The 25,707-nt window shown below is 38.4% G+C and overlaps 1 protein-coding gene across 1 annotated transcript in view; it reads left to right on the top strand.

The window, feature by feature from the left end:
- Positions 1-25,707, top strand: part of LOC126423201 (retinoid-inducible serine carboxypeptidase-like) — a 123,037-nt gene that overhangs the window by 19,279 nt on the left and 78,051 nt on the right. Inside the window, exons 5-6 of the mRNA XM_050087248.1 lie at positions 2,089-2,199; positions 19,557-19,758. Coding sequence (XP_049943205.1) covers positions 2,089-2,199; positions 19,557-19,758 — 313 coding nt within the window. The remainder of the gene's footprint in view (positions 1-2,088; positions 2,200-19,556; positions 19,759-25,707) is intronic.

Below are 25,707 nucleotides of genomic sequence, written 5' to 3'. Positions count from 1 at the left end.
ATAATAACTGTTGCACTAATTTGTAAGTGAAAATTTCTTTCCACATCCTGCGAAAGATGAGAGGAGTTGTTGACACAAGAAATACTAGTTCCTTTGTAAAAAGCATATTTCATATTACAGTATGTTGAATTTATTTCCTTACTACATGTTTATGGAATGAAGAACATGTCTAATCTAGCTTAAAAACTGACAGTCTAACAGCAATCCATGACCAGTAGTTTTATAAGTGTTCCTGCAGCTTACTGATACTGTGACAGTTCTTGATACTATAAGATATTTACATATCACTATTGCAAACAGTCAGTATTTCTTGTAGTTGAGCATAAAATGGCTTTCTCAATGGTTGGTTAGTTTTTATTTTATTTCATTGTATGTTTGAAACGTGACAGTTAATGTTATAAGGAACAGATCCAAATGGCTCATGGAGGGTTCAGGATACTCCTCCCTCCAAAAAAGAAAAAAATATTAAAGACAAGTCATTCTCAAAAAGTACTTGACCAGTTTACTTGAAATTTTTACACAATACTTTAATGGAGATTTGGATGTGAATAGAGAAACATTTTCTCTGGTGCATCAGCAGATATTTTCAGTTTCATTTTTGTAATGTGTAGCTGGACTCAGCCCAAACAAATACTGGCCATAAAGTCTCTCATGCGACACCCAGTGTCAATATTTTCCTGTTCAAAACAAAATGATATTTAAAGCAGATTTTTTTATGTCCAGTTAATAGAGCTGTCCCAAATTAATTTAGTGTGATAACTGTTTCATCAGTGTGCATTAACAGTGACAGTAAAACACGAAGAATAACCAGTACTTCAGCAATGACTGAGCAGTGATTCTGCATGGTGGTAGCAGTCTGCACGGGCCAGGGCGGTGCTGTCACTGCTGGAGAACTAGTTGCTCTTCATGTTTTAATGTCCCTGTTAATGCATATTGATTGAATGTATATGACACCTGACTAATTTTCAATCTCCTATCGATTGAGCGAATAAAATTCTGCTTTAAAATCATTTGGTTTGTAACAGGAAACAAACCAATGTCTTCCATCAACAATGAGTGTTGTATGAGAGATGTGATGAGCAATATTAGTTTGAGCTGGTTACAGCTTAACATTGCAAAAATGAAATTGTAAAATCCACTGAAACACAAGTGAAAATTCACCTGATGAATCTTAGGGGGAACATCCTGTGTAAAGAGGAAACATTGTTACCAAACATTTTGAAAAGTTCATGACTGATTTACCTCAGATAGTTGCATTACACTCTAAACGCTCAGACGGATATGGGCTATGTATTTGATTTAAGTAACAATTACAGCAGACTAATTACAGTGCACATAGCTGCATATAAGCAGTCATTCTTCTTATGCTCCATACAAAAATGGAACAGGAAAAGCACTATATGTTGTACAATGATAAGCACCCTTTACTATGACCTTCACGGTGGTTTGCAGACTATGGATGTAGATAAAAATAAGAGAATAATAATTTCAGGTTTGCTACTAGTCATAATCTTGTAGAATTCCCAGGTGTCAGTCCAAAACCCATCTTAAGTTCTCCATGATACTTCGACAAACAGACGGTCATCGCCATTTTCAGTTGGGGACCTGATGGCTGCTACTCTGTTCATGCTGGCAATCTATATACAATGGCAATTATTCCCTCCATCACTACATTCATCAGAAGCCACCTGAAAATAGCAACTAGACTGCTGAAAGTGTAAAACTTATGACATTACTGGGGAGGGTACTTGAGATTTCTACAAGTTAGAAATACACTGGGAAAACAGATCACTTGTCATAATCTGCTTATAATATAAGACAAATTACTAAACATTTTGAAATAAATTAATAGTAAGTGATAACTACCCACAGAATTCAGTCCACTTTTTATCTTTTGACCCCCCACCCTCCTCCCCATCTCCTCTTTTTTTTGGGGGGGGGGGGGGGAGGGAGGTCAGGAGAAAATGTGTACTGTTCAGGAAAATGTGTATTCAGTATTACATCCAAATACAATAATTGTTATAATCTATACAATTAAAATTAATTTTTAGCTGCTTGGTATAACACTATGTATGAATATTTTGACAGGCAATACAAGCTGGAGAAGTGACAGTTCCACTTAAAGGAGTTGCTATGGGAGATTCTTGGATTTCTCCCATAGATTCAGTACTCACCTGGGCACCATTTCTTCTGCAAACAGTAAGGAATTGACTGCTGGTCTTGTTATTAAAATAAGATAATTATAACCATATATTGTTACTGGTGACTTTTTAATGTTACATGACGGAATTATGAAATAGCCACATTTGCTCTGATTAAAACTAAAATTAAAATCAGTGATGAAATCTTAAGGATTAGACTCAACCAAAGGTTACAGACATCTGAACTTAAATGAATGCTTCACAGGAGCCATAACATTGGGTTTATATCTGAAGAATTGAATCAATAAATTATAACTTGAATATTAATGCAATACTGTAAATAGCCCTAGTGAAAAGCACTTATATGGATTTTTCTGCATTGTACACTTCCTCTCATTTTCTTCTTTTACCACTTTTCAAATGACAGCTGCTGTTTGCAGGTACTTTTAGGTACTTTTCTGTGCAGCCTGTTCACAATACTCTTGCTATAACTGATCTAGTCACCCTCACTAAGAGCTAACATTCCACCTCTCAGAGTTTATGAAGACTTGTGTTGATATCTGTCTATTAACAAAGTCAGCTTTTTTTACTTGCATACTGCATAGTGAACTGTGTATAAGGAGAAATGTAATTTCTTAGAGAGAAATTGTGATCTAGTGTAGCTGCCAAACTGCTGGTCACTTGAGCTACTGTATATAAGCATTATGCTTTGGGAGACATTCTCCCACACTTCCATGGGACTGTTGGTAGTAATTGGAGGCATGTTGACAGCTGTGAACCGCCTGCATCCCTTTGTGCTTGATGTCTGCCCTGATGGCAATGTCATTTTTCTACAGTATAACTGTCAAGAACCAGAACCATGCTACAGTGGTTTGAGAAGGATTATAATGAACTCATATTGATTTTTCAGTGACCAAATTAGCCTGATGTAAATCCAATTGAACCCATCTGTGTTCCTATCAGGAGCTGTCATCGTATACACAAGTCAGTGGCTAATTATTTATGTGAATTACATGACCTGTACATAGACATCTCATGCCACATGCCTCCACAAACCTACCAACAGACTGTCAGATCCCTGATATCCAGAATCAGTGATGTATTTCATTCCAAAGACGGATAAACAAGCTGTTAAGCAGGTGATTATAATTTTGGCTTGTCAGTGTATAAAGTCACTTGGCACATCATCATTATGCCAGAGTCACAGCTGATGCCTAGTACAAAATGCTTCATTTGATTCAGTAATCTTCATATCTTATTGGATACTTGAATGCTGACTGAACACACAAATGTATTTCAGTCATACATTTTTCTCATAAATCTTCATTAGTAATTTAATAATCTTCGCTTTGAATATTAGCTCTATATTTACTTTCATTTTCATCTGATGAGTCTTTAAATTCTTGGTCACAGCTATCCATGGTTACTGGAAGAGGCATGCTTTTCTTCTGCAGTAATGTCTTTCTTTCAAAAGAATGACAGCTTCTGACAAATACAACAATTCTCCACTTCAGTATAGTCATTCAAAATTCCTTTCACAGCCTTCTGACCCATCATTTTTTATTTTTTATTTGGAAATTGAGTTTAGGTAACAGACCATATTATAATTAAATACTTTGTCATAGATGTCTCACAATAGCAGTACCATAATTCTTACAGAGATATTACAGACACTATTACATTCTTCTCACATCTGCAGCCATATTAGACAGTCATCTTGACACAACATTTCAGTAGTCCATCTGACTAGCATTTTCAGATAAGAACACTGCTAAATATTGCTGGGATTGATTCAGTGTGTATATGCAGACAAGAAGAAAAAGTTCTTGGATTTTCCCCAGGCTTTCCCAGTTAATAATACATGTTATGTGGCAGTATACTTTCTTTCAGAGCTCTAAAACTTATCAATCCTCCCCAGCTTAAACTGCAGTAGCTGAAGCTTTCAGACAAACATGATAATAAATTTCGCTGCTGTACACTGAACATGTTATATTTTTCAAACCATCATTCATAATATTTCCCTGCAACCTGTTAGAAATGTAAACAGCTGTGACATCACACTATCATAAGCCTTTTCTTGTTACTAAGTATTGCTTAGTCTTCATTCTAAAACCTTTGCCGCATTTTGCTATGGCAGATGCTTTCACGTGCACTGTGTTTTGTTGTTGGAAATAGTGCATTCTGTTTGCAACTAAAGTTTTAGTTTGGTGTTATTCTCTCATTTATGTTTTATAGGTGCAGTGTTATTTTGCAGTAGTTGGCCAAAATAAAATTCTTTGTTAGAGTATGAGTTCTTACCAGTCAAAATTATGAAAGCTTAAATGAAAACTAAAACTATGAAAAATTCCCAGGATTCTAAAAAAATTCCTTGGTTTTCTCCGGATAAAAAAATTCCCACATTTTTCTGGATTTTCCAGTAGTCCTGTGCCATATATGTCCTGTGATTCCTACTAGAATGGTGGCACTGCTGCACACCTTGGAGAACCGAAGCACCAGTGAGAGAAATTTTGACTGTTGCCCCATAAGCCAGTGTGAAGGTACAGAGCCCAAGCTGTTAAAACTGAATGACTAAATAGTTAAAAATGGCTCTGGTCGCGCTCACTACTAGTAAATATGCATTACATTTTCTAACTTCCTTCAATAGGGTGTATGCACACCAGGACAACTAGGAAATCTGGGAAAAACCCAAGAATCCAGGAAGAAACTGGGAAAAATCTGGGAATTTTTTATAACTCCAAGAATTTTTAATTGTTTTAGTTTTCAGCTAAATTTTTAGTAATTTTGACTGGTGAGAACTGATATTGGAACAAAGAATTTTGCTTTATCCCACTACTGCAGAATAAAACATAAATGAGAGAAAAACACCAAAATAAAACTTAAATTGCAAAGAAAATTCACTATTTACTACAACAAAATGCAGTTCACACAGAAGTGTCTGCCAACCATGGAGGTATAACACATCCAACAGTGAAATGTGTCAAAGGCGTTAGGACGAAGACTGCCATACTTCATAAAAACAAACTGATTTTGATGAGCGTAACATCACAACTGCTTACATTAGGCTTGTTTGAGTAGTTGCCAGAGGGCTCACATATATGCACAGCTGAGTCACGTACGAGCAGCAGCTTCTCCCACTTCTGGCTACTGGAAGTGTTACTTGTAGCTGTATAAGCAGTAGCAGCAAGCAGCCAGACGTTACCCAGAAAATTTTTTCTGGCACACCCAAGCTGCCAGATTCATGCTTTCACAGAGCAGTCTGAGATATAGTGGGGAGAGGCATGGTCTCCACATGACCTGTATTTACATGTCAATATTTTGCTCTTTTCCCTTTGTTTGCAGCTCTCACGTCAAATGAAAACAAAACAGATTTCTGTGGCCAGGAACTATCAAGTGAATTAAAATACATTCATACAATTACCACAGTAAAATATGTTCTTAATTTCAAATTTCTGATCTTACTTAATTTCCACTTTATTGGCAGTCAAGCATTAATCATCTTGCAGAACAATGAAGTTATTTTTGTTAATCTGCTAAAGAAAGTTGGCTTTTATTAATCTTTTCTACAGAGGCACTTAGTTTAATTGAAACTATGTGTTTCATTCCACACTATTGGTTAGTTTTGACTGTTCACTGAATTTCAAGCAGGGGTGCCGACTAATAAAAAGTAAATTTTCTATACTTTACATGATAAACAGTGAGTTTCTAAGTTTTTTAAAGCATTTTAGAGTCATATGATCAACATTAGAACCCTGAAAACTGGACTCTCAATAACTTGACATTCTGGGAAACTCGACAAGCCTGACACATTTTTTGGCTTGAAAAAAAGAAACAAAACATAAACAAGCACGGTATTTTCATAAAAAGCTAATTTAATTTACAGTAATAATCATGCTTATAGACTATTACAGAGCAGTAAATATATACCTCTGAAAAGACTGAAATTATATTTAAATAAATCCTAAACTATCATTAAAAGAATAAAACACAAAATATTGCTGTAGCATAGTAGTAGCACTTTGATTAATAAGTGAAATAGCTAATTTAAGCTTACATTGAATAAAAACAATATCTCAAAATTAATGCTTTAATACAGTTAATAAAGTTAATACAGTATGCCTAATACTTTCAGTCAAAAAGTTCGTAAATAGCATGTTTTAAATGGGTCTTACTCAACTAAAAATATTTACATATTTGAAAATAACTAATACAGAACTATAGTAATATAATAATATAGTACTAAACTAGTACTAGTATTTAGAAATTGAAAATTTAACATTATGTATGTATTTAATTCTCAATCTTATAAAGATTTTTAATATTGCTCTAAATGCCACTAGTAGGGCTAGAGTGTCTTTAGAATGGTGCAAATGTCAGCCACCTGACTGGATTACTGAATATGAAGCCATTGATGACTGGTCCTGATACCCAGTTCATTCAAAACATCTTGGTGGGCATGAAGAACAGCCAAGTTGTTCAATCGCTTCTGTCCCATTGTTGATCGGAGAGATGACTTCAGACATGTAAGGATGCTGAATGACTGTTCTGCTGTTGCTGTTGTGACTGGAACTACTTGGAGAAACTTAATGCATTTCACTATTTCACATAACATTTCTCCAACTGCAGTCTCTTGTGTAATGTACTTTCTTATATAATGCATGTTTTTTAAGACCAGTTGAGCTTTATTAGTGATATCGGCTAACATATTCAAGTGTAAGCGCAGTCTCTCAACGTTTAGGTCATTTTTGAAAAATCTCAGTTGATTTTTCCAAATTTGTATCACCTCTGTTTACTAAAAGCAAGCACTCTTGTTCAACTGACCTGTGTGAGTCCAGTTGAAGCAAACCTCTCAGTAATGCAAGATTGCACTGTTTCACAAACTTCAATGTAAATAGCTTTGTAGTATTCCTTTGGAGTTTTGAAAGTGTGTGGTGAGCTGGCTTTGTTGTTTTCACACTTCTATGGTATACTTCGATTCCGAGAAAGCAAAGAATCATCAACTTGTGAAGGTTTTTCTTTTATACACAATTCTCAAAAGTGTTCAAAACTATCATGTGAGGCAGAGGGTTCCACGCGCTTCTGCTCCAATCCTTTTGATGTCGCTACAGCTGCAGTGCTGGCCCACCGATGCCAGACTTTACCCGAAGGTTCACGCACCAGGACAAACTCTAAGTGTGTCTGCAGCACCATAACACTATCACAATTCACACCACTCGTTTTCAGTTAACCTGCTTACTACCATAATAATTATTTGTTTTAACTCATTAATGAATGTCTTTTAAAGATAATTATTGTCAAACAAGGAAAATAATAAATTCCAACATAATTTGGTGATTTTACAAAGTATAATATAACTGATAATTTTCTTGAATTATTGTGGGGGGTCCCCCCCCCCCCCCCCCCCAAATGCATTTTTGAGGGGGCTCAGCCCCCTCAGGTCTCATGGAGTCAGCACCTGTGATTGCAAGTGCATGTTTTCATCTTCTGGCATGTATGGCTTTAAGCCATAACAAAGAACTAAACATAAGATAATACAGTGATGTTTTATGAAATTCCGAAACCCTTAGAGTATCCTCCAATGTACTTTTCTTTTATGACATAATGTGAGCTCTCTTTGTCCTATATAATATGAAGATACGTAAATATCCACTTGAAGATTAGTAAGCAGGGAAATTTGGTCAGTAATATTGACTAAAATCTTTTGTTTCAAATATGTTGACAGCCTTAGCAGAATTTTACATAATTTACAAAAGTTTTTCCATCACAAGATATGTTTCAATACTTTTGTGGTACCTCCCCTAGGGTTGATATTATTTCTTAATTTGTGTTGATTATATCTTAAATTTACAGAACACAATTCTTCGGTAAGTTATAGACTGGCAACACACCATGTTTTATCATTTTAACTCCCCACAAGGCTTTATACTTACTCCTGGAGTGGAATATAAACTACCAATTATACAGTTTCTTGGCTTCAGAAATAACCTTGTTAATTTTTATACAGTCTGAAAAGTCATGAAAAGCTTATTGTTCTTAGTTCTGGTGGATACAAACAGCCTTTCTTATTTTTGCAAGAAATTTGTATTCTTTCTTACTAGCTTTTTGAAATGGTGTGTGGATGTAAACCTGACTGAAAATGCTATATAACAGCATTGCAGAGTACAAATAAAAAAAAAACCTATGTTATAATCACCACATAGTAAAATATTGGTATACTTTGAGTTGTAGAGTCTAGTTTTGATATGAATGTTATGCCAAGGACTGCTTTCTAATTTTGCATTCCTTATCCGGATAGGATATGATAAAAAAAATTGCCCTGAGTACAATAGCTCCTTCTGTTCCTTTGGAACAACATGCTGCAGTACTGCACATAGTAATATGATGGTCCACTATTCACGAAATTGTGAACAGAAATGCAACAAAGGCAAATGAGTAGGGCATACACCAAGCAACGGCTTCTTATGTCTTTGTAGCTGTGTATGTGAAGTAATGTTTCTTTTCTTGCACTCTCTGGTAACTGCACACCTGAACCTATTTCTAATAGGTTGAGGGAAAATATTGCGAGTGGTAGTCTGAAAAGTATTATTTTCAAAGTAAATTTCCTGTTATTCAAGATGAATTATGTTATGTGTGATGAATTTTTTAAATCACAGAGCATTTGACTCTCATTAAAACTTTCCACTTTGGGGATTAGCCAATAAGAAAAAATTCAATCCCAGAAGACCAGACGTTTATGTCATTATTTAAAGTTTTACTTGCACACTTGTGTGATGTATCTTATCTTATTTTTGTGTTCACACTACTTATTAGTGTGTTGCTATTGGCTGATTATGTCATGTATCCTATGCTCTGTCATTGGATGATGAGATGATGTGACCTGAGCTATGACTGGCATCTCTATCTTGATTTCAGTGCTCCAGAATGCTTGGTGGAATCTGTATTTATACTTTTGTAATATGAAAATATGCAGCATACATGTTAGTGCACATCAAAGACCTTTCCAAAACATATTCTTTTTTACTGGGTTTCATTTCTTAAATTTCCAGTAAGTTCTATGTCTATGTATAAATATTTTGCCATTCAAAGGATTGATAAGTTTTATGGAAAAGTATACTGCCGTTTAACACAGAAAAGTATATTTTCAGCTGTGAAAAAGTGCCCCCTTCCCCCCCCCCCCCCCCCCCCTCCCACCTCCCATATACATGTTGTCCCATTTATCTTGACAAATAACTGTTTGTCAATATGCAAATTGCAAAATGTTTCAAGCAAATGTTGTTTAGCCATCAGGGGAAGATCAATCAGCATGATTGTCTTTGTTGTAGCTTTGTTTTTTACAAAGATATAAACAGTGATACCACTTTTTTAAATGGCACCATGTATTTTTTATTCTGTAATTCATTTCCTCTCCTAAAGACCTATTCAAAAATGCATCACAGTGTACCATTCACTGAAACACAACGTTATTAATTACATAACACAACATTGACATTGACACTCCCAGCACTTAGTGCAGGTACTTGGGGGTAATGGAACACATCCACATGCTGACATTGACAGAGGACAAATGTAAACGTAATTTGAATGTACACCCATTGTTCTGTCAACCATCATCAGTTGAAGAGTTGTGTGAGTAGAAGGTACACCAATGAAGAGAAGGTATTTATTTATTCATCCGTAAACAAATTTCTTTGTATGGCTGTCATCATTATACATACATATGTACATTATTTTGTCATATAATGTAGTGAAATACAAGCTATATATAATAAATGCATAATACATATATGTATATTACACACACAATTTATCATTGAATTACATAATGCTGAAGAACCTACTTCAATCAAAAGAAATATATCACTAGTATCCTGTAATACTTGTATGGGTAAATTACAATCTAGAATGTCCACTTTATAATTGATTAACCTGATTATTTATTTATGCCAATTTTATGCGGCATGAATTCTCTAGTTGAGTAAAAACTATTTTTTAATAAATATTCTTTAAGGAATGCTTTAAATTTACAGAGTTCCTTTATGCTTTTTATTTCTTTTGGCAATTTATTGTATATCTTGACACCTTGGTAGAACATAGTGAATTGGGTTTTAGTTTTATTCATTCTGTCTAGGTGCAAGCAATTACTGTTTCTGGTTTGGTGATCATGTATGCAGCTGTTTGCTAAGTATTGCTCAATGTTTTTGTGAATAAAAACTGTAGTTTGCAAGGTATATTCACTTGGGATAGTCAGAACACCCCACTTTTTAAACAGCTCACTGCAGTGTGCTCTTTTGTGACTCTCGCTCATTATTCTGATAGCTCATTTTTGCAATCTGAACACATATTTCACATTTTGGGCATTTGCACCCCAGAATGTTATGCCGTAACTTATTATAAAATGTATGTGTGCAAAGTATGTCATTCTCTGGCATGACCTATTGCACACAGCGACTAATATTCGTAAGGCATAGCATGCTGTGCTAATTTTTTTTCCAAGCATCCTAATATGTTCAGCCCATTTTAATTGTTGATCAACATACATACCCAAAAATTTTGTGCTGAGAAATGCTACTCATCTATGGGGAATGTTAGTTAGCAGAACCCACCTTCCCAACAGATGTTTTCTTGTCTTGTTGCAACACTTCAGGAAACAGGAAGTTTCAACCCAGGACAATGCAGTCATCGTAGCTCTTGCACAGACGAAGCTGCCAAAGTTACTGTTCTCGCTTCCATTGGTATGAATCCACAAGCACACTATAGCTTGAACATGAGACTGGCATTCCTAAAACCTGTGTACATTGTATTCTTACACATCACTGATTCCATCCTTACCGTGTACACCTACACCAAGAACTGCATGGGAATGATTTCCAGAATCATGTACAGTTCTGTCAGTGGGCACAGCAGCAAATCCTTGCCAACCCAAACATCTTCTCCAGTGTTCTATTTACCAACGAATGTTCCTTCTCAAACAAAGGACAGGTAAATACAAGGAACATGCATTATTGGTCCAGCTACAACCCATGATTGGTTAGACAGGTGGAACATCAATGTCAGTGGAGAGTTAACGTCTGGTGTGGGATGCTTGGTACTACAATTAGTGGCCCTTATTTCATCAATGGTAGTCTAAATGGCACAGTGTATGCCAACTTCCTCAGATGAATTCTTCCTCCTCTTCTGGATGAAGAATGCTGTTGCGGTATCAACACAATGGATGTCCAGCACATAATGCCTTGTGTGCACGTCATGGTCTGAACAGAAGGTGTCATGCCAGATCGATTGGCCTGCTAGGTCTCCTGATTTAAATCCTCTGGACTTTTTTTGTTAGCGATGCATTCAAGACGTTGTCTATTGTGATATTCCAACAACTCCAGAGGACATGCAGGAAAGTATCATGCTTGTTTGTAATTCTCTTCAGCAGGCAACACTGGAAGCAGTAAATATTTCTTTCATTCAATGAGTGCACCAGTGTATCGGTGTCCAGGGTCACCACTCTGTGCACCTTTGAATGTTCTACTCCTGGGCAGTGGTACAGGAGAGTCAAAGTCAATTTTGTGTTATGTTTTTACTTGGTTTTCATTTGTTTTCAGACAAGACAACTCCAGCAAGTGGATGCGATTGTGATCCTGGGCTCAAAGTCAGTGTTGTGTTATGTAATTAATAATGTTGTGTTTCAATGAATGGTACTCTGTGATATAATGTTGTGTTTCAGTGAATGGTACTCTGTGATACATTTTTGAATAGGTCTTTAGGAGAGGACATGAATTACTGAATAAAAAATACAGGGTGCCATTTAAAAATGTCATACTACTGTTCATATCTTTGTAAAAAAACAAAACTACAACAAAGGCAGTCATGCTGACTGATGTCCCCCTGATGGCTAAAGAACATTTGATTGAAACATTTTGTAATCTGCATCAGAACAAACAGTTATTTATGGTGGGCAAGATAAATGGGATACCCTGTACACCCTGATCAAGTTAATACTTTATAAATACGTGTGTCTGTGTTGCAGGGCATGATTTTTCGAGAGTGGGGAAGGAGGGTGGGAGGGGTGGTAGCAGCCGTCAACTTCCCCTGTTGTTGTGGCATTATCCACACACCAACTTTCTTTGTGGGAATCATAGGACATCGTAATTGATTCACAGCAAGAAACTGTAATTTCTTACACAAAACACCGAAAGGGAGAATTGCAGCTTACATGTTATTTTGGTAACCATCCATCTGCTATCCACTCCCAATGTTATTTGATCAGACAATATGGTTTTGCAGTTATTTCAGATTATGTTCTTCTGCTACTTGAACTCAAAAGAAAATTGCTTCTGTTGTTTGAACCTAATCTAGAATCTTTCTCATTATTTTGTAAAGCTGTTCCATAAGTATATCACTGTGTTTTGAGATTGCCAACTGTTCCATCACTTTTAGACATCAACAGTCCACTGGATTTAAACAAGAAAAACGTTTCTTACATCATTCTACAATGTTTTCAGTGTATATGTGGCTAACAAATTTTCTGAATTTTTAAACAAAAGATCTGCAAAAGAGGGTCACACATTTTACATTCAGATATATCATGAAATAATGATTCCAGTTCCATTCAGGTTTTGCTTGAAGATAGCCAATGTTGTATCCATTCCCATGCCACCATCACAACTATAATTTTACCACAAATTATGAAAAAATGGGATTAAGTTTTTACTTTACAAATCATGGACACTACACTGGGCTTACAACTTGTTGGGATATTGGTGCAGGGAATGCAAGGTTTCCACAAATACCTGACACTTTATTACATTATTAAAACATAATGACTAACTTTTAGAAGTGTGCAGAATAACATGAAAAGCATGTCAAAGATAATAGCTGCAGAGCACACAGTAAACAATATGCACAGATTTTTATTCAAGAGTTATAAAATGAAATAAAATCGTTTAACATTGATAAAATATGCTAGATCCAAAGTAGTAGTCTTTGTTTGTGTGCAGGGGATATCTTGAAATCACTGTGCACATGTACATTGTGTTTATGGAGCTGTGAAATATTTGGAAATTTGTGGTAAGATCTTATGGGACCAAACTGCTGAGGTCAGTGGTCCCTAAGCTTACGCACTACTTAATCTAACTTAAACTAACTTAAACTAAGGATGTTACACGCACCCATGCCCAAGGGAGGACTCAAACTCCGATGGAGGGAGCCACGTGGACCGTGACAAGGCGCCCTAGACCACGCAGCTGGAGCTGTGATAGTGACATACATAGCGTCAGGTTGAGACACAGAAATTGAATGACATGCCTCCTACATGTTTTATCTGTTGTAGCTGCTTAATAGAAATTGTTGCTTGTAGATTATATTTAATGCAGCAGTTCTGTAGTATAATTTTCTGCTGTTAGGTTGTGTTTGGTGTGTCTGTGGTAAAATGAAGAATTTTTGCTTCACAGTGTAAGTGGTAGGCTATAACAAATCATATTGTCAGCAGATAATATACTTAAATTGCCATCAGTCTGAAGTGACATACTTTATCACATTGGTTTCAACGTAGAAATTAGTTTAGAAAGGAAAAAGAGAAATTTTCAACTCTACTAGCTAATATATATATTTTGTGTGTATGTTTGTGTTTGTTTGTGTGTCTATCGACCTGCCAGCACTTTCGTTTGGTAAGTCACATCATCTTTGTTTTTTATATATATATAGCCCAGCTTTAACCTACACTTTTTCGCCTTTTTTCACAACAGATCTCCAGTAACTTTCTCCAGTTATTTTCATTTTCATTTCAACCTCATGTTACATTTTCCACCTTCTAATACCATGTCACCCTCACAACACCCCCACAACGACCCCATTAAGTTTTATTTACATTCCCTCCGCAAACATGCCTTCACTCTAGCCAGATTACGCTCGCATATTTTATTTTCTCAGGCTTGTCTGACATTTGGCATTACCCCCAAAGGCCTCACACTTAAAGTTCCCATCTCTGGCTGCAACCCTTCTTTCCATCAGTCCCTATACCAGTTCCAAACTGAACAATCCATTGCCCTCACCCACCTAATCCTTAACCTACACATCAACTCAGCCAATGAACACACCCGTCAACTCCTATCCTTAATAAAAGTCCTCAATCTTTCCTCTCCCACATCCACACCGGCTATTCAGAGCATCCTCCTACAGGCCAACCACAAATTAGAACAGCATGCCACCCTTCACCTCAAAAAACTATCCAATCTCCTGGTTTCCCACCTCCGGAAAGGCAACTCACTCACCCTTCACAACCTTTCCAGCAAACCTCAACCTCCTATCATTGCACACAAACCCAGTCTCTCCCATCTACTCAATCTCCCACTTCCAGCTCCACTCCCTCCAAAACCTCAAAATTCCAATCAACACAATCTGGTACCACAACACCCTAATGCAGTAGTTAACCTTTCCTCCAAACCTCTCTCCCAATCCGAAACCTCTGTCCTATCCAAAGGCCTCACCTTCAGCCCCACTCCCAGATTCAACCAAACAGCCCTCGTCAAAGATTTACTGTCCTACACTCGTACTCTCTGCTGGAAGTATCACTTTGCCACGAAGAAAAATGATCCTAATCCTACCCCTAATGATCCAACTCCCCAAGACACTATCCAAATTGAACCCTGCCTGGAACAGTTCCATCCTTCGTCACAGCGGGACCCACCTCCTCTTCCTCAAAATCACCCTCTCCAAACCTTCCAGGAATTTCTGACTTCCAGCCTTGCCTCTCAATCCTTCTTAAAAAACCTTAATACTACTCCCAACATCACCACTGCTGAAGCCCAGGCTATCCGTGATCTGAAGGCTGACCGGTCCATCGTCATTCTTCCGGCGGACAAGGGTTCCACGACCGTGGTACTTGATCGTCGGGAGTATGTGGCTGAGGGACTGTGTCAGCTTCCAGACAACACCACATACAAAGTTTGCCAAGGTAATCCCATTCCTGATGTCCAAGTGGAGCTTCAAGGAATCCTCAAAACCTTAGGCCCCCTACAAAACCTTTCACCTGACTCCATCAACCTCCTGACCCCACTGACACCCCGCACCCCTACCTTCTACCTTCTTCCTAAAATTCACAAACCCAATCATCCCGGCCGCCCCATTGTAGCTGGTTACCAAGCCCCCACAGAACATATCTCTGCCTACGTAGATCAACACCTTCAACCCATTACATGCAGTCTCCCATCCTTCATCAAAGACACCAACCACTTTCTCAAACGCCTGGAATTCTTACCCAATCCGTTACCCCTGGAAACCATCCTTGTAACCATTGATGCGACTTCCTTATACAGAAATATCCCGCATGTCCAGGGCCTCGCTGTGATGGAACACTTCCTTTCACGCTGATCACCTGCCACCCTACCTAAAACCTCTTTCCTCATTACCTTAGCCAGCTTCATCCTGACCCACAACTTCTTCACTTTTGAAGACCAGACATACCAACAATTAAAGGGAACAGACATGGGTACCAGGATGGCCCCTTCGTACGCCAACCTATTCATGGGTCGCTTAGAGGAAGCCTTCTTGGTTACCCAGGCCTGCCAACCCAATGTTTGGTACAGATTTATTGATGACATCTTCATGATCTGGACTCACAGTGAAGAAGAACTCCAGAATTTCATCTCCAACCTCAACTCCTTTGGTTCCATCAGATTCACCTGGTCCTACTCCAAATCCCATGCCACTTCCCTTGATGTTGACCTCCACCTGTCCAATGGCCAGCTTCACACATCCGTCCACATCAAACCCACCAACAAGCAACAGTACCTCCATTATGACAACTGCCACCCATTCCACATCAAACGGTCCCTTCCCTACAGCCTAGGTCTTCGTGGCAAACGAATCTGCTCCAGTCCGGAATCCCTCAACCATTACACCAGCAACCTGACAACAGCTTTCGCATCCCGCAACTACCCTCCCGACCTGGTACAGAAGCAAATAACCAGAGCCACTTCCTCATCCTCTCAAACCCAGAACATTCCACAGAAGAACCACAAAAGTGCCCCACTTGTGACAGGATTCTTTCCGGGACTGGATCAGACTCTGAATGTGGCTCTCCAGCAGGGATACGACTTCCTCAAATCCTGCCCTGAAATGAGATCCATCCTTCATGAAATTCTCCCCACTCCACCAAGAGTGTCTTTCCGCCGTCCACCTAACCTTCGTAACCTCTTAGTTCATCCCTATGAAATCCCCAAACCACCTTCCCTACCCTCTGGCTCCTACCCTTGTAACCGCCCCCAGTGTAAAACCTGTCCCATGCACCCTCCCACCACCACCTACTCCAGTCCTGTAACCCTGAAGGTGTACATGATCAAAGGCAGAGCCACGTGTGAAAGCACCCACGCGATCTACCAACTGACCTGCCTACACTGTGATGCATTCTATGTGGGAATGACCAGCAACAAACTGTCCATTCGCATGAATGGACACAGGCAGACAGTGTTTGTTGGTAACGAGGACCACCCTGTGGCTAAACATGCCTTGGTGCACGGCCAACACATCTTGGCACAGTGTTACACCGTCCGGGTTATCTGGATACTTCCCACTTACACCAACCTATCCGAACTCCGGAGATGGGAACTTGCTCTTCAATATATCCTCTCTTCCCGTTATCCACCAGGCCTCAATCTTCGCTAATTTCAAGTTGCTGCCACTCATACCTCACCTATCATTCAACAACATCTTTGCCTCTGCACTTCTGCCTCGACTGACATCTCTGCCCAAACTCTTTGCCTCTGTATATGTCTGCTTGTGTCTGAAATGTGTGGATGGATATGTGTGTGTGCGCGAGTGTATACCCGTCCTTTTTTCCCCCTAAGGTAAGTCTTTCCGCTCCTGGGATTGGAATGACTCCTTACCCTCTCCCTTAAAACCCAAATCCTTTCGTCTTTCCCTCTCCTTCCCTCTTTCCTGACGAGCAACCGTTGGTTGTGAAAGCTAGAATTTTGTGTGTATGTTTGTGTTTGTTTGTGTGTCTATCGACATGCCAGCGCTTTCGTTTGGTAAGTCACATCATCTTTGTTTTTAGATATATTTTTTCCCATGTGGAATGTTTCCCTCTATTATATATATATATATATATATATATATATAATAGAGGGAAACATTCCACGTGGGAATATATATATATATATATATATATAATAGAGGGAAACATTCCACGTGGGAATATATATATATATATATATATAATAGAGGGAAACATTCCACGTGGGAAAAATATATCTAAAAACAAAGATGATGAGACTTACCAAACAAAAGCGCTGTCAGGTCGATGGACTCACAAACAAACACAAACATACACACAAAATTCTAGCTTTTGCAACCAATGGTTGCTTCGTCAGGAAAGAGGGAAGGAGAGGGAAAGACGAAAGGATGTGGGTTTTAAGTGAGAGGGTAAGGACTCATCCCAATCCCGGGAGCGGATAGACTTACCTTAGGGGGAAAAAAGGGCGGGTATACACTCGCACACACACACACACACACACACACACACACACACATATCCATCCACACATATACAGACACAAGCAGACATTTGTAAAGGCAAAGAGTTTGGGCAGAGATGTCAGTCGAGGCGGAAGTAAAGAGGCAAAGATGTTGTTGAAAGACAGGTGAAGTATGAGCGGCAACAAATTGAAATTAGTGGAGGTTGAGGCCTGGCAGATAATGAGAAGAGAGGATATATTGAAGGGCAAGTTCCCATCTCTGGAGTTCTGACAGGTTGGTGTTAGTGGGAAGTATCCAGATAACCCGGACGGTGTAACACCGTGCCAAGATGTGCTGGCCGTGCACCAAGGCATGTTTAGCCACAGGGTGATCCTCATTACCAACAAACACTGTCTGCCTGTGTCCATTCATGTGAATGGACAGTTTGTTGCTGGTCATTCCCACATAGAAAGCTTCACAGTGTAGGCAGGTTAGTTGGTAAATCACGTGGGTGCTTTCACACGTGGCTCTGCCTTTGATCATGCACCCCTTCCGGGTTACAGGACTGGAGTAGGTGGTGGTGGGAGCTTGCATGTGACAGGTTTTACACCGGGGGCAGTTACAAGGGTAGGAGCCAGAGGGTAGGTAGGGAAGGTGGTTTGGGGATTTCATAGGGATGAACTAAGAGGTTACCTTCATAACCTCTTAGGGAAGGAGAGGGAAAGACGAAAGGATGTGGGTTCATCCCTATGAAATCCCCAAACCACATTCCCTACCCTCTGGCTTCTACCCTTGTAACCTCCCCCTAAAGGCCTTTACAAATGTCTGCTTGTGTCTGTGTATGTGCGGATGGATATGTGTGTGTGTGTGCGAGTGTATACCTGTCCTTTTTTCCCCCTAAGGTAAGTCTTTCCGCTCCCGGGATTGGAATGACTCCTTACCCTCTCCCTTAAAACCCACATCCTTTCGTATCTCCTTCTCCTTCCCTCTTTCCTGACGAAGCAACCATTGGTTGCAAAAGCTATAATTTTGTGTGTATGTATGTGTTTGTTTGTGTTTCTATCGACCTGCCAGCACTTTCATATGGTAAGTCACATCATCTTCACAGATGATGTGACTTACCAAACGAAAGTGCTGGCAGGTCGAAAGACACACAAACAAACACAAACATACACACAAAATTCAAGCTTTCGCAACAAACTGTTACCTCATCAGGAAAGAGGGAAGGAGAGGGAAAGACAAAAGGATGTGGGTTTTAAGGGAGAGGGTAAGGAGTCATTCCAATCCCGGGAGCGGAAAGACTTACCTTAGGGGGAAAAAAGGACAGGTATACACTCGCGCACACACACATATCCATCCGCACATACACAGACACAAGCAGACATATGTCACATTGGCACATTCATTCTGTTACATATCGGAGCTTCTCACAGTAACTGGGAATTTACTCTGTTATGTATTAATTATTTTATACTCTCTCACAAATTCTGTAAACTATATACTGACCATTCCATGACAAAGTAGATTTCTCTTGTATTTTCCCATTGAACTTAATAAAACAGTACAACCCAATTTTCTTCTTGCTGATTCTCCAGACAATCCCTTGATCTTATAGTCTAGCTCTCGGCGAACGTGCAGCTGCTTTTTCTACCACAGCACAAACTTACCTAAGCACTTTCTATCCCACTGTCATCCCCCCTTCTCCCCCTCTGCCCAAATCATGTCACTTCCATTTTTCTCACCATCCACTCCACATAAGATGGGCAGTCATCTCATTTAGGTGTCAGGTGGTAGTTTATATTTGTTGGACTGATGAAAACCTTTTTACAAAATTAGGTCCTTTTCCAACTTTTTAGGTACCTGTTTCATGCTCAGTGCATCCTGCATTTGATGAGTGAGGATCTATCTTCATGTAAATATCAAATGAATAAAATTATTTATGGTTCATGCTAGAATGATTTTATTTTTGTATATTCACAGGGAATGGTAGATAGCGAAGGTTATGCTCAAATTGATCGGTATGCTCAGTTAACAAAGAATGCTATCAATGCTGGAGATTATAGTTTGGCCACATCATTATGGTCAACTACAGAAGGTATTATTTTATCAGTAACATACAATATAGATTTCTACAATATACTGTACAAAGTGTACGGTTATGGAAGGCACATGGCCAAACAAGGTAAATATATTTTGAGGTGCTTTACTATTCTCATATTATATATTTCTAAATCATTTTATTCAGGTATAGAAAGCACAACTATCAAGTAAAAAAAGTGCTAACAATAATTTATTTATTTTTATCTATTTATTCATTAATCCATTTGTAGAAAATTTGCATTGTATAGATGTAGTCAAGATGTACGCAATTTCAATTACATTTGTACATATAACATACCATATATTCACATTATTTAGTCAAAATTTAATTTACCATCCTTAGGTAAATACCCAGCACCAAACCAAGATTTCCTTAACAAAAGCTGAATGAGATAAAAACATGAGTGATAAGAATTTGATGATCACACAAAATTCACATCTAATCTTCACATTTTCACAATTTTACACATTCATCATTTCACTTCTGCAGTGTACAGTGTGTACCCACTAATCTTTAACATCTTACACTGTGTCAGTCTCACTTTGTAGCACCATGTCTGTCCAGGGCACTCAGAATAATGTAAAAGAGCAGGCGGCAGCAATGAGAAAATACATATAATGTGTATTCGTGCTTCCTGGTTTACAGATGTCCTTCTGGTTTAGAAGGATATCCTCTCAACCATTTAGTTTGGTATCCTTTTAGACTATATAGAGGTAAAGGGACTAAATAACCCTTCAATTTATTTCTGAGACCTGATGTCTTCCCAATGCATTCTATTCTGTGAGGTAATTTATTGTATAAAATGTGACCAACAGTTGTACAACATTTTTCAGTTAACTTGAGCCACTTCCTTTGTAGATAATAATCATCCCTATTTCTTGTATTGTAATCATGTATGTCTCTATTTAAGTACCATGCTGTTTGCATTCAAGCAAATAATTGTAGCACATATGTATAGTGAAGGGGAAGTGAAGATAAAAAGTTCTCTAAATTTATTTCTGTTTGTTTGTCTAGAGGTTGATTTATAATGCATGCAACAGCTCTCTTTTGAAACTTCACTAACCTATGAACATGCACAGGTGCTGCATTCCTTCTTCTTTTTCAGACATTTAGGAAATATCACATTATCCATAGCTGACTTAATCAAATCAGCTAGAGGTCTCACTAGTCAATTAACACTGTACTTTACTACACAAACAATATTCCATCAAGATCTTCTGTGTTTTTAGGTTTTGGAGAGTGTATTATTTTTGCCACCTATGATTCACTCGCTGACAGAAGAAAAATACATTCTGCGATGTTGGAGATGTTAATCATATTTCTTTATTTTTAGGAACTACTGCTTTATGAGTTTTTCCACTACTTCCACATCTTCCTTTTCTCATGGCGTTACAATCCTGCCTGGGCCTCAGCCTCTTCAACAAGTTTCCTCCATTCTGCCCTCCAGTGCAGTTCTCTGTTGGCCTGTAACTCTGAGGGATTTTACATCTTCTTCAGCATCATCTGTCAATTGCTTTTGTGGCTTTCCTCTTTGTCTTATTCCATCTGGCCTCCATTCAAACACATTTTTATGTTTTCATCCAGTATCCATCCTAAGGACATTTCCAAGCCAGGCTATTCTCATGCTTTTTATTATTCTTATAATGTCAGCTTCTTGTATAAGGTGATCCAGCTCTGTGTTTGATCTAAATCTCCAGAAACCATTGTTATCCTGAACTGTCCCATAGATACTGGACAGAACCCTGCTTTAAAATATCCTGTGCTGCTGCTCATAAATAAATGTTGGTGTGCAAGTTTCACATTTGTAAATTACAGCTGGGCTGGTCATAACCTTATTACAATTTCTTGAAAGTGTGAAAGCATCTATTACCACCTAGGATGAACTGTTTTATTTCAGTTGACATGGAATCTGATCTATCAGTATTAGATCCAAGATAGTCAACATTCTGCACATGTTCAAAATTGAAACAAGTTATTGGTATTTCATCCAAGTTGAAATGTTCCTTCCTGGTGAAATTTTTCTACTTAGTCTTCAATTCATTAATAGCAAAGCCTCTAGGTGGTGTGGCTTCTTTCAGCTCACCTATTTTTCTCTCTAGTGAAACTCTTCTTCTGCTAATAATACCTATGTCATCAGCATATACACACCTAAAAAAGTTTACTTTGTGCCTATGTAACCAGACGTTTGAAGCTTTTGAATGGCTGCTTCAAGAATCAGATTAAAAAGAATTGTTGAGTGGGCATCTACTTGTTTGACTTGACTCCTTCACTAATGCTAAACCATTTCCTGAGTTCTCCATCCACTTGCACTGCAGCCTTGGAATCAGCTAATGTTGCTTGCATGATTGAAACATAGTTAGGTGTTATACCAAGCTGTAGGAAAGCATTTAGTATTTCTGTCCTCTCAAGACCATTGAAAGCCTGTGTGAAGTCTATGTAGAGGTTATGAGTGAATATATATTATACTTGTACACCTTTTCATGTATTTGCTGCAGCAAAAATATCTTATCTGTCATTGACCTATCAGACCAAAGTCCACACTGATATTCTCCCAGAATCTCTTCTGCATGTGAAACAAGTCTGTTGTAGACAATACTAGAGAACTCCTGTAGGTTACATTCAGCGTAGATTATCACTAAGGTCCACTCTTCTGGTTTCCTTTCCTGGTTCCACATCAACTTTATAAGTTTGTGTATTCAGTTATGGAGACCAGTTTCCCCATTTTTCAACAGTTCTGCAGTTACTCCACCAGTTCCTGGTGCTTTATAGATTTCTTAGACAGTGCACTACCTTCTGTACTTCCTCTAATGTGGGTTCTTCTCTCTCTGGATCTGCAGTGTAATAGAGTGGCTGCACTCTCCTGATAGGATTTCCCTCCAGAAATCCTTGAAGCATTCTGTCCATCTGTCCAGTACATCTTATTTATCTGTAAGCAAATTTCCTTCTTTGCCCTATGAGCTAATATTTTTGTTTATATTCTTGAGTTCCTTCTTTAATTTTATTAGAAAACTTCATGCTCTCATTTCTTTGATAGTGCTCTTCCATTTCCTCTGTATTTCTCTTTATCACTACCTTTTTTTTTTTTTTTCTCCTACATAACCTTGCTGTGTCTATTCTCTTTTCATTATATAATGCCTTATTTGATCTTGTATTTTGCTGTAAGCACTTGAGTCTTGCCCCTTTTTCTGTTCCACAGACCGTCTGCATTCATCATCATACCAGTCTTCATTTATAATTCTCCTTATGTGATGTTGTCAGAATATTATTTTTATTAGAATTCCATTCTTTTTATATATGCCCTGCACTATCTTTTGCTTGTAACTCAATCTGTTCTTATCTCTTGAACAGTAGACCCATCCTTCAGTTGTTCTATATTCCATTTCTTTACTTTGGTGCTATTTTCTTTGGCAGCCATAGCAAGTTTCTGACTCACTTTGGCTCACACTAGATAATGATCAGAATCGTAATTAGCTCCTTGGAAAATGTGCTCATTTTCCATATCAGATGCCCACCTCTTCAATACCAATACATGGTCTATTTGCTTTGCTTCATTTGTTCCTGATATTTTTCTGGTCCCTTTGTAAATATTTTTCCTTGAGAAACAGGTACTTTATGCCTTCAACTTGTTTACAACTTGGCAACTCGCGTACAGTTATTACTAGTTTCACAGTGCAGACTTTCTTTACCAAAGATGCCTCTAATAGCGTCTTTTTTGCTGAGTTTGGCATTACAGTTGACTATTTTGGAGTCATATTTAGGTATTTTATCACAAACCTACTGTAACTGATGATAGAAATCACCTACCATGTCGTCATCTGATTATTCTGTTGGTGCGTATGCATTTACAATTGTCACATTATGAAATTTGTCTTTGATATGCAGTGTGCACGTTCTTTCATTATATAGAGTAAAAGCAATAACAGATTTCCACATCTTTAGAAAGTATAAACCTAACTCCTTGCTCCCCCTGTCTTTCATCTTTTCCCGAATAATATAGGTAGAATTTATGTTTATGAATTGCACCCCTACCCTACCAACCGATTTTGTGAAGTGCAACAACTTCCATTCTATACCTTAGCATCTCTTCCACAATACTATTCATAGCTCTTATCTGCAGTGGTGTATGCACATTCCATGTTCCAAATTTAAGCACTGGTTTATCCATATTCCTTTTCTGTGACACAATTTATTTTCACAAGGGCAGACTGGCATTCCTTATTAAATTAAACACAGTGATAGGCTTTTCACAAGGCAGGGTATTGATCCTGTGCTCAACCCCCAACCTGGAGAACCAGGCTTTTATTTTGGGTTAGCTCCCTTACAGAGGTTGATGACCTAATCTATAGAGTCTGCATCCCCTACCCTATGGTGTGGGACACACTTTGTCTGGCTGCTCTGCTGTGGCAAATCCAGCTTGGGTGATCCTGCCAGCAGCTACACCACCACCAGCATAGTCTCCCACCTTCTTAAGAGCACACAAGCCTCTCCACTTGGCACATAAGGTGCCTCTGGCAAGGTGATATTGCCTGGGGAGGTCTACTTCAACATAATGTCGATTAAAAACAGTGCTGATGACATTTGGATCTGTACATCCCTTCCCATCTTTCTCTAAAATTATATTACTGCTATCTTTTCAATCTGATCCTTTCCTGTGCTATTTATTGTATGATCACATAGTATTTGTTAGAAACGTTTCTTCTTCTTCTTCTTGCGTTACAGCCTCTGTAGGACCATGGGTAGCCCCTTTATGGACTGCATTTTCCTCTTCTTCTCCTAGATCCTCTTCATTCTTTCTCTTCTTCTCTCCCGCTCTTCTTCTGAGATCTTCAGTTTCCATTTCTCCTGTTGGCTCCACTAGTGACACTCTAATCTTTTCCTGTATTCTTCTCTGTCATTGATCTCCGGCATATTGGTCAGTGTATATTTGATCCTCCAATTTTCCTTTCCTTCGACCTTGATCCCCAATTCCAATTAGTCCTTCAGAAGTTCAACAACCCACTTGGTTCTTGTCTTTCCCTTTGTCCTCCCTGTTGTTTCCCACACTCTCTTCGTCATTCTGTTCATACTCATCCTAACTACATGTTCAGCAAACCTTGCCCTTTTGAGTATGATTTCCCCGGATATTGTTCTTATGTTCCAGTACAATTCTTCCCTAGGTCTTCGCATCCACTTCTCTCCACCTCTTTTGGGAACTAGTATTTTTCTCAGAATTTTTCTCTCTTCTTTCTCTAGTTGTTCTGCCCTAATTTCTGTATGCTGATTTTTCCTTTTTGATAAAAACTGGACTTAGTTTCTCTTATTATTCTACTATTTTCTCTCTTCTTGTTCTTATAAGGGCCAGTGCTAGGTATAGTTTTCTTTATTATTCAGATTTCGTAGATCATCCCTTGATTTTATAATGTCTGCTGTGATCCCACTCTTAGTATTTCCCTTAGATAGGTTTCTGGTTACAATGTGGCAAGCAATATTTATACAGGGTGTATAAAAAAGGATGGTGCAAACTTACACAGTTGAAAGTACACGATAATAGAAGCACAAATGTCCCAGTAAACACAGGTCTGCAAATGAGCTGCTTGTGAGATAATCATGACTGTATGGTTCCAAGCTGCCACTGATGTCATTGTAAACATCATTCTAGTTAGTATACATTAATTTGAAATTTAGACTTTAGTATTTGGTTGTACATCACAATTAGCTCACATTTCACGTATGGGGTACCTGTTAAAGGAGGTGTTCAAAGTGTTATCCTTGCATCTGGATACAATACTGTGCTTGTCACTGCAATGAATTTCAAATCCTTTCCAAAACCCCCAGATCATTCTGGAATTCTTGACAAGCATGTACAACTCTCTGCTCCAGTTCTTCAACTATGTTAATGAGTGTGCTGCACACTTTGCTTTTGAGGTGACCCCAGACAGAAAAATCCAAAGGAATTAGATCAGGTGATATTCTACATCTACATCCATACTGCGCAAACCACCTGATGGTGTGTGGCAGAGGGTACTTTGAATACCTCTTGGAGGCCAAGGT

The sequence above is a fragment of the Schistocerca serialis genome, chromosome 1 (genome assembly GCF_023864345.2).
Source record: "Schistocerca serialis cubense isolate TAMUIC-IGC-003099 chromosome 1, iqSchSeri2.2, whole genome shotgun sequence".
Lineage (NCBI taxonomy): Eukaryota > Metazoa > Arthropoda > Insecta > Orthoptera > Acrididae > Schistocerca > Schistocerca serialis.
This window is presented reverse-complemented; position numbering and strand designations above follow the sequence as displayed.